General features: G+C 52.0%; 1 protein-coding gene across 1 annotated transcript in view; it reads left to right on the forward strand.

The window, feature by feature from the left end:
- Window positions 1–8: 8 nt before the first annotated feature.
- The window catches only part of Ttc21a (tetratricopeptide repeat domain 21A), a 32,707-nt gene continuing 22,706 nt past the window's right edge, over window positions 9–10,009 (forward strand). Inside the window, exons 1-7 of the mRNA XM_055601807.1 lie at window positions 9–98; window positions 1,511–1,640; window positions 2,491–2,601; window positions 3,231–3,397; window positions 5,601–5,723; window positions 6,742–6,899; window positions 8,757–8,841. Of these exons, the coding sequence (XP_055457782.1) occupies window positions 69–98; window positions 1,511–1,640; window positions 2,491–2,601; window positions 3,231–3,397; window positions 5,601–5,723; window positions 6,742–6,899; window positions 8,757–8,841 (804 nt within the window). The 5' untranslated portion in view covers window positions 9–68. The remainder of the gene's footprint in view (window positions 99–1,510; window positions 1,641–2,490; window positions 2,602–3,230; window positions 3,398–5,600; window positions 5,724–6,741; window positions 6,900–8,756; window positions 8,842–10,009) is intronic.

Genomic DNA, 10,009 nt, shown 5'->3' on the forward strand with positions numbered 1-10,009 from the left:
GCTGCGAATTGGGCGGCCAGAGCTGGAAATCCCTCTCATCCAGGCATCACCTGAGCCGGGCGGCAGCGATGAGCGGCGGCGATGACTCCTGCCTCATGGTGCGTGAGCGCTGGGCCGTCTGCGCCCCGGGCTGCTTCTGCAGTTAGGACAGCTCAGCCCCAGGCTGCTTCTCTGCTCTCTGGCCTTCTCTGCTCTGGGGTCACCTCTCTGCTCTCTCTGGCCATCTGCCGCCTCTGCCTCACTACCCACCCTGCTGTCTGCCCTCGGGCCATCTCTACTCTTGGGCCGCTTCACCCCACAGCCACCTCTACCCCTCTGTCCACTACTCTGGCAGCCTCAAGAAGACCTTCCGTCTTCCCTAACTCCCTAACCAAAGCATTGCTTCCTGGGTCCTCTGCACCCCCAGCCTCAAATCCATAGCCTGACCCGCCCCTACGCTCCAAACCAGAAGTCCATCATTTTGTCACATCTTCCTCTTAGCCCCGCCCCGGAACCTCTTCTACATCCCCATCTCAGTAGATTCTGTGAGCTCTACCTGTTCTTATGCCCACCTCCCAACCCTAGTCCCAATCCAACAAGAAATGTCAGCTTCCGAATGTCTCCAAGGTTCACATAAGCCAGAGCCACCCTGTCTCCCCTAGACACCGCCAGCCTGCGCCTCTTCGCCGGCCTGTGCACCGCCTGCGAGCACGCGTCACCACACTCGACAGCCACCACTGCTTCTTTAGAATACCTGCACTGGAGGTGGCTGGGGATATAGCGCAGTTCCCAGAGGAGGAATGCCCCGGGCCCTGGGTCTGATCCCCCTCGCCATATAAAGCAGGCGTGATGGTGCGTGCCTTTAATCCCAGCGCTTGAGGGGTGGAGGAAGAAAGGTCAGAAATTAAAAGCAGTTGAGTTTGAGGCCAGTCTGGGACACATGAGATTCTGTCAAAAGGTTCTGAAGGCATCACTCCTGTCCTTAAAACCATTCCGGCTGCTTCCTGTGTGTTACCCTGAGATGATACCTAGGCGCCTTCAAGTGGCCCGTGAAGCTTTTACGGAGCCAACCACATCTCTCCGAAACTCAGCACCCACAAACCTTAGAGGAAGTGAGGCTTCACTTTGAAATCGAAACCCCAAGCATTGTGTGATCTCTGGGGGAGCGGTAGGGTTCAGCTTCCTCAGCTACAAAAAAGAAGACGTGCATAACGGTGATAGGTGTGGAGCCCATGAAAACGGTCCCCAGCTTATCACTGCCACTTGCTCCCACTGCTCCTTACTCCTTCCTTCCTTTCCCTCCTGTGACAAGCCTGAGCTGACTTTACATCAAGCATCCCCCAATCACAAAAAATCCCCGTCCTAGCAAAACTACCCAGAGCTACTCCCAGGGCTGCTGAAGGGAAGGGAAGGCAAGGCCTGGAAAATGGCCTTTCCCCTCCTGTCTGAGAAGGAGCAGGTCTTACCCCGTCTGGGTCAGAACAAAGGCGTGAAGGACTGGGGCGATCACCGCCATGTCTTTTTCATACAGGCGACGATCGTTTACTACAGCCAGGAGAAGTACTTCCGCCACGTGCAGCAGGCTGCCAGAGCGGGCCTAGAGAAGTACAACGATGACCCTGTGCTGCACTTCTTCAGAGCCTATGGAGTCCTCGGGGAAGGTAAGGCAGTCTCCGACCCCGGTACCAACCTAGCCAGCCCTATCCGCTGGCAGCATCTGGATGCCTGCTTCTAGCTACGTTTCCACGGAAACCTTCACGCTGACCCACTGATAAACAGAAACCTGTGGAGTCCATATCAGGTTGGCTTTTGAGATCTTGGCCCACTGTCCTTGCCATGAGCCTCAGTTTCCCTATCTATGAGATGAGTGATCGGAGAGAGGGCTACACGACTGGTGAGCTCCTCTGGGGCTTGGAAGCTGAGAGCCAGATGTGAGGGAAAAGCGAAGTGGGAAGATAGGGCGCAGATGTGAGAGGGCAGGGTTTAGACAGAGCCAGGTGCTGAGAACTGTCCCTCCGAGCAGCCTGTAGCCAGCACTGGGGACACAGGACTGGGAATGTCCTATCCCTCCTCAGAACCCACTTCTGGGCTGGACAGGTGGATCAGCAGTTAGGAGCACTTACCATTCTCACAGAGGACTCGGATTCACTTCCTAGACTCCACAAGGCTGCTCATAACCATCTAGAACCCTCTTCTGGCCTCCTGTACACACATAAAATAATAAATGCATTAGTAAACAAACAAGGTGGAAGGTGCCTAAAGAAAACTGAAAACCGCCTGTGTTCGTCCTCCGACCTTCACACACAGACACACACACACACCTCCCCTTGCCAGCCTGGACCATGGTGTCAACAGCCTTCAGAGAACTTCGCCCTCCAGGAGATGCAGGCTCTTGAGGACCTTTCACATCAGCTGTTTCCAGGTTCTGCATGTGAAAGCAGGAGGTGACTGTCAGGTATCTGTGTTCTCTTGTCCTGAGTCCCAGAGCAGAACTCTGTTCTCTTTCCACAGACCGTATCCATGATGCCATCACTGAGCTGGAGAGCATCCAGAGCCACCCAGACACTTCCCTGTGCTCTGTCATGGCTCTCCTCTACGCTCACAAATGCTGTGACACTGTTGGTGAGTACAGCTATGACTGGGCCTCTAGGGGAGAAGAAGCCACTGCGGAGACAGAGCCTTTCAAGGGCTGTCAAAGAAGTGGCCGTACACAGGCAGGCTGGATCTGCTAGCCAGCCAAGACAGGCTCTCCCTCACCCTGCTCCACAAGCTTCAAGCCTAATGTCTGACACCAGCTGAGGAGGAGCAGGCAGAAAGCATGACAAAAGGGGTCATCCCTCCAGACCAAGAGTTTTGAAAACATCTTCATTCCACACCAAGCTACTTTAAATAGAAATAAACATATAAATATTTAAATAGAAATAAATATATAAATATATTATTATAATTATATATATATATATATAAATCCAGCCATTCTAAATCTCCTAATCTGAGGTCCCCAGGGAGTCAGAGAGAGGTGCCAATGTAGACTCCCATCTCTCACTCAGGATGGACTGTGGGCCTCAGTCAGGGATTCGGATTTAGTCCATCTGCTCAAAACACTGATGGATGGGGGGGGCTCTCAGTAAACTGAGCCCAGTGGACACAGCCCCCGTGGAGGTGGGCGCCACTGGTAGAGAAGGGTACAGTACATGTATCAGGGGAGACTCCAGCCCTCCCTCAGCCTCCTCCTCCTCTCGTGGATCTAGATGGAGAAGCAGTTCTGGAGTTGGAGAGCAGCCTGAAGGAGATCCGCAAGACTGCCAGCGACACTGCCTTGTACTACGCTAGTCTCTTCCTCTGGCTCATGGGCCACCACGACAAGGCTAGGGAATACGTCGACCACATGCTGAAGGTCTGCAGTGGCTCCAAAGAGGTACAGGAGCATCCTAGCCATGGCCAAGCAGAGCAGCATCATAGCAGGCTCACTCCCAGAGAGTCCTGGAACCGGGGCCAAACCCAAGCATAAGACCCTGGGTCTCACACTCATTCCTTATCTAAAACCGCTTTGTCATTTGTGCATAGCATCCTGTTTCTAGAGTGCTTTTCTATGGCTCATCTGCTTGCTTGCTTGCTTGCTTGCTTGCTTGCTTGGGTTTTGGGCAGGATCTATTGCATAAACATTTCCTGAGAGACAAAAACAAGTACACACTCACACCAAAGAGGGCATCAACGATAGACCAAATACAATTCCTCTAAAGTCCAACTTGGCAGAACAATGAATCTGCTGGGCTTGACCCCAAAGCAGCCACAAACAGAAAGAACCTCACTTCAGCCTGAATGATGCTTTCCCCATAGCTGCAGAGACAGTGTCTCCAGAAAAAAACCCTACCCACCCTGTTTGTACCATCTCCCAAGACCAGGAGGCCAAACACAGATAAGGCAAAATTCCAGTGAGGAGGTAGTGATGCACGCCTTTAATGCCAGCCTTTGGGAGGCAGAGGCAGGCAGAGCTCTGAATTTAAAGCCAGCCTGGTCTACAGAGCGAGTTCCAGAAAAGCCAGGGCTACACAGAGAAACCCTGTCTCAAAAATACATACATACGTGTGTGTATATATACATACACCTGGCAGTGAGGTGCAGGCAGGTCTGAATGAGCCTCCCAACTCCGCCTCCTATGAGAGAACAGCAACAGCCCTGCTTTTTTTGTATATTGGTTTTGTTTGGTTTGGTTTTGGTTTGGTTTGGTTTGGTTTGGTTTGGTTTGGTTTGGTTTGGTTTGGTTTGGTTTGGTTTTTCAAGACACGGTTTTTCTGTGTAGTCTTGGTTGTCCTGGACTTGCTTTGTAAACCAGGCTGGCCTCAAACTCACAGACATCTGCCTCCCCAAGCGCTAGGATCACAGGCATGCTCCAGCACACCTGGCTCAGCCCTGCTCTTGAGAGCAGCTTGTCAGTGGCCACAGCTGCTTTTGATGATGGTGATAACAGCTGTTGTACTCATGGCCTGTGTTCTGCAGCAAGTCTCTCATGTCAAGGTCTCGCATTGGGCTGGAGAGATGGCTTAGAGGTTAAGAGCACAGGCTGTTCTTCCAAGAGTTCATGAGTTCAGTTACCAGCAACCATACACAGCTCTTAGCCATCTATAGTGAGATCTGGTGAACACTGTATAAATAATAAGTAAATACTTTTTAAAAAGTCTCACATAGTTCACACTGTAGCCAAAGATGGCTTTGAACTTCTATTTGTCTGTCTCCAGCTCCAGGGTGCTGGGATTAGAGGCAGGCTCCATGCCTGGTCCAATTCAATGCTGGGGACAGAACCTGGGACTTTCTATAAGCTTACCATACATACCCATCCCAACGCACCATTTTTTTTTTTAATTTTTGTTTTGAACTTATGTGTGTATGGGCATTTTCCATGCATATATGTCTGTGTACCACATGTGTGCTAAATGCCTGGAACTAGAGTTACAGATGGTTGTAAGTGACTGTGTGGGTGCTGGGAATCGAACCAGGGTCCTCTAGAAGAGCAAGCCAATGCTCTCAACCCTGAAAGCATCTCTTGAGTACCCCCCTCCACATTATGTTTTAAACATCTTGAATTATTGCTGACATATAGAAAAATCAGACGATTTGGCTGGCAAGATGGCTCAATAGCTGAAGACACTTGCTGCCAAGCCTGATGACTTGAGTTTGAACTCCAGAACCCATATGGTGGCCTGCACTCCCCAGGCCCAGCCCTCCGCATACCTGGAGGAAGCTGTATGCAGGTTGGAGAAGTGTGGAGGCCAGGAGAGGCCCTAACCAAGCTCCAGTCTTGTTAACCTGACTGCAGGGGCCAGTCCATGGGGAGACGGGAACACCCTAGAAAGGAGTGATGGAGCGCCGTGGAGAGTGGTGGGATGCAGGAAAGGGGGACCCCTGGGATGAGGTGGGGAGACCCCAGGCTGAGCTGTAACCAAGCCCTTTACCAGATGTGTGAGGCCCGATTTGGAAGGTGAGAGGTGGCAGGGTGTCCCAGGTGGGTGCAGGCAGAGGGCACCGCCTGGCAGAGGGGATGTGGAGATGGGGAAGGTGGGACACAAGGCAGTTTGGGTACAAGCTGGGCAGGACTCACTTTTCCCCTTGTTCTCTCCCAGGGCTATGTGCTCAAAGGCTGGGTGGACCTCACGACCAATAAGCCCCATGTTGTGAAGAAATCCATCAAGTACCTGGAACAAGGAACTCAGGACACGAAAGACGTGCTGGGGCTCATGGGCAAGGTGGGTGGGCGGAAGTGAAGGTGTCTCCAACCCGGTCACCGGAGCTAGAGGTATGCTAGGCAAACTCAAGCCACATCTGAAAGGGCCAGCAAGCAACGCCAGGCTAGGGCAGGCCAGGGCCCACTCCTTCCTGCTTTGTTGTTTTGTGTTGTTTTGAGTGCCAGGGAATTGAGCCCAGGGCTTTTGCACATGCTAGGCAAGCCCTCTGCCACTGAGCTTTAGCCCTAGCCCATTTGGTGTTTTGAGAATAGGCACTCATGTACCGAAGGCTGGCCTTGTACTCACTATGTAGCCAAGGCTAGACTTGAGCTCCTGATCCTTCTGCCTTCACCTCTCAAATGCTGGGTTGGACAAGAGCAGGAGTGACCAGGCAGCACTTCTTCCTTCTGCCAGGGCTGTGTCAGGTTTACCTCTGACTCTTCCCTCTCTGCCTCTTTCTTGATCTCACTCTCTGTCCCTCTTCTGTGCCTCAGATTTTCACTCCTCTCCTTCCCTCCAATCTCTCCCCACTTGTTCACGTTACTTAATGGCCACAGGGAAAGGGAGGCATACACTTTGCATGTTTTGAATTTTCTGATCTTAATTTGAATGAAATTCTTTTTTCCTTTATGAACCTCATTGACTCAATCTTTGAGAGAAGAAAACTTCTCTCTTATATTATTCTCTGTCTCTATCCTTACAAAATGTCTACATAATTATTGAGTCACAGGAGAGGGAAAGGAGGGAGCAGAGATACCACTTGCAAGGGCTCTACCAACTGAGCTACCTCCCCAGGCCTTTAGCCTTTTTAGAAGTCCTGCTCTAGCCCTTAGGACGCCCCTGGGGACTGTGACTGACACTGGGCTGCAGAGGCCACCATCCCTAGTCACAGAGTCAGCAGCTTCCCAGGCTGCCTGTCAGGTAGGCCCCACAGTTAAACTTTGGGCCTTTGGGTTGCACTGACCACCCTGACCTTCAGCCCCTGAGGCTGAACCTGTCTGGGCATCACTGACGGAAGTTCTTCTCGGGGCCCCCACAGGCAACATACTTCAAGACACAGCAGAACTTCTCTGGGGCCCTGGAGGTGGTGAACCAGGTTACTGTGGCCTGGGGGAACTTCCTGCCGGCCTTAATCCTGAAGATGAGGCTGTTCCTGGCTCGGCAGGATTGGGACCAGACGATAGAAACTGGACAGAGGTGAGGGATGTGCCGCTTGCCTGGCCCTCCCTTTTAAGTATTCTGGGGGTTGCTAGGGATGGAACCCAGGGCCTTGTGCAAGTTACACAAGCACTCTACCACAGAGCTAGAACCTCGGCCCTTTCAAAATTTTATTTTGAGTCAGGTTCTAAGTTGCCCAGGCTGGCCTTGAACACATTCTGCAGCCCAGGCAGTCTGTGATCCTCCTGCCTCAGCCTCCCAAGTAGCTGTGATTATAGACTCAAGACCACCATGACTGGCCCATTTTCCAGGGTGCTTTGGTTTGGATTGGTATGGGTTTGAGAAAGGATCTTACTCTATGGTCTAGGTTGTCCTGGAACTCTAACTGTATAGCACAGGCTGGCCTCAAACCTATGGCAATCCTCCTGCCTCAGCCTACCAAGTGCTGGAATTACATGGTTGAGTCTTCACATTTGTCTGTTTTGTTTTGTTGCTTACTTATTTATTATCGCTGTCATCATCAATGTGTGTGCCGAGGTCAGAGGACAACCTTCCGGAGTCCCTTCTCCCCTTCCTCTATATGGGTCCCAGGGATATAACTCAAGTCTTCAGGCTTGTCAAATGCTCACCTGCTGAGCACTCTCACTAGGCTCAGGTTCTTGGTTTTTGTTGCTGTTTAATCTTTTCTTTTTCCTGGGTTTTCAAGACAGGCTTTCTCTGTGTAACATCCCTGGCTCTCCTGGACTCGCTTTGTAGACCAGGCTGGCCTTGAACTCACAGAGATCCGCCTGCCTCTGCCTCCCACCTGGCTCTCGTTTCACTGCGGAGGGCACAGAATGGATAAAGGAGCCATGGGCAGTGACAGGGCTGGCTCGGGAGACAGGGAAGTGAGGGCCGCAAGCTGAATGCTCACTCACTGGGTCCTCCTGGGCCGTGACTAGAGTGAGGAAGAGAAGGGGCAGGGCAGTGAGGTCAGATGACAGCGCGGGGAGCAGCTGCTGTTGCTGTCGTTCTGTAGGAACAGGTGCTGTGATTGTGTGCACACGACACGCATGCCTAGTGCCTGAGCTCAAAGAGCGCGTCAGATCCCATGGAACTACAGTTACAGATGGTGGTGAGCCACTCTGTGGTGCTGGGATCAAATCCAGGCCCTCTGCAAGAGCAGCCATCGCCCTTAACCACTGAGCCATCGCTCCGGCCCCTTAATTTCATTTTTAAAAACTATGAGATAAGGGGCTCTCTCTCTCTCCCCTCCTTTGGTGTGTGTGTGTGTGTGTGTGTGTGTGTGTGTGTGTGTGTGTGTGTGTTGCTTTGTGGTTTCAGCTTCCAAATAGAAAAACAGCAAGAGCTCCTGACTTGGGGTTCCCAGAGCTGTCAGAATCATTAGCCCTGGCTGGACTTCTTTCGGTGCTGATCACACCTATTTCATCACAGTTTTGTCTGTTAACTTGAGCAGGCCCGAGCTAAGTGTGGTAGCATACACCTGTCATCCCAGCTCTGACGGCAGGAGGCCAGCCTGAGTGACAAGTTCAGACACAGTCTGGGGAGCATGAAACCCTGGTCCAGAGAGACAGAGAGACAGAGAGCACAAAAGGGACAGCTCAGCGGTTAAGAGCTCTGGCTGCTCTTCCAGAGGATCCAGGTTCAATTCCCAGCACCCACATGGCAGCTCACAACTGTCTGTAACCCCAGTTCCAGGGGATCTGACACCCTCACACAGATATACAGGCAGGCAAAACATTAATGCACATGAAATTTTAAAAATAATAAATTAAAAACAAATAAAATAAAACTAAGAACTAGGAATGTGTGTTAAAAGGTTATCAGATCTTTCTAATACCCTGTCCTGACTGCGCTGTGAATACTCAGTTCATGTGACTTCTCTTCCCATTTCAGAATCCTTGAAAAAGATGAAAGCAACATCGATGCCTGGCAAATTCTAGCTGTGCACGAGCTCGTGAGAGAAGGAAACGCGGACAGAGTAGGTCGCCTCAAGACTCAGGCGTTCATCTAAGAACACATCTGCAACCCCAAAAGGCTGAGGCAGGACGATCAGCTATGAGTTCACGTCAAGACCCTGTCCCCCCAAAGAGAGAGAGACAGACAGAGACAGAGAGACAGAAACAGGGGAGAGAGAGACTGACTCAAAAGTTGAGCATTGAACAGATATGATAAAAGAGGAATCCATTGTACCCCAAACTCTAGCCCCAGCTCTGCCTTTTGAGTGACAGGAAATATATCATCCTTTGCTGAGCCCCACAAAGCAGACTCTAAAAGGGTCACAGCAGGAGGAAGGACATTCCGGTTTCTTCCATCTGCAGAGCTCTGAGACAGTAGGTTTCTGAGTTGGGGTAAAATAGAGGAACAGTCCATACCAGGGTAAACCCCTTGAAAGCCCTGGCGTCGTCTCAGGGGAAACAAGAGCACAGACTGTTTCCGCTCCTGGACAAACCTTTGTCAGGCCTGGCATCAGCAGGGTCACCATAAAAGCAGGGTCAGCATCTCAGGCCCTGTCTTCACCCTCACCTCAGGCTCTGGGACCACCCCCCCAAGTGCCCTAGCCTGGCTGCCCAGTTCTAACCCTATCTTACTGAGGAGAGCACCCTCAGCCGGGCCTCTCCCCCTCCCCTTTCTCTCCCTTTCTCTCTTCTTGCTCTCTCTCAATCCAGGGTAGAAATGAGAGAGGGGAGGGGAGAAAGAGATGAGAGGGAGCACACACACAAATGTGTAGAGGTCAGAGGGCAACCTGCAAGGTGCTTAGCCTTCTCCTCTACTGCGTGGGTCCCAGGTAGAGCCCAAGAAGTCAGGCTTTCCCGTTGAGCCTCCTCCCGTGCCCCGGGCTTCTCTTTTGACAAAGCTTTGCACCAGAGAATCCCAGGCTCCCTGGAGTGGTGTGGGCAGGAGGCCCCAGCGCAGAGCTGAAGCTTCAGAGTTCCTGGGTGGCTGGGTGACCTCAGAGCACTTGGCCAGACTTCACGACCCTTCCTCTGCTGTGCCAGGCCTCTGAGTGGCGACATTCACTTAGAGAGCTGTAGCAGGGCCCCTAGAAAGACAGGCGCAGGTGAGAGGACCGGAGGACTCGGGTGTGGTCCACTCGGGGCTGCCTCCAGCAGTGGCTTCTGCCTGGGTGGGTCTGGCAGGCCAGTTCC

This window comes from Psammomys obesus, unplaced genomic scaffold (assembly GCF_907164565.1).
Source record: "Psammomys obesus unplaced genomic scaffold, mPsaObe1.curated_primary_1811, whole genome shotgun sequence".
Taxonomy (NCBI): domain Eukaryota; kingdom Metazoa; phylum Chordata; class Mammalia; order Rodentia; family Muridae; genus Psammomys; species Psammomys obesus.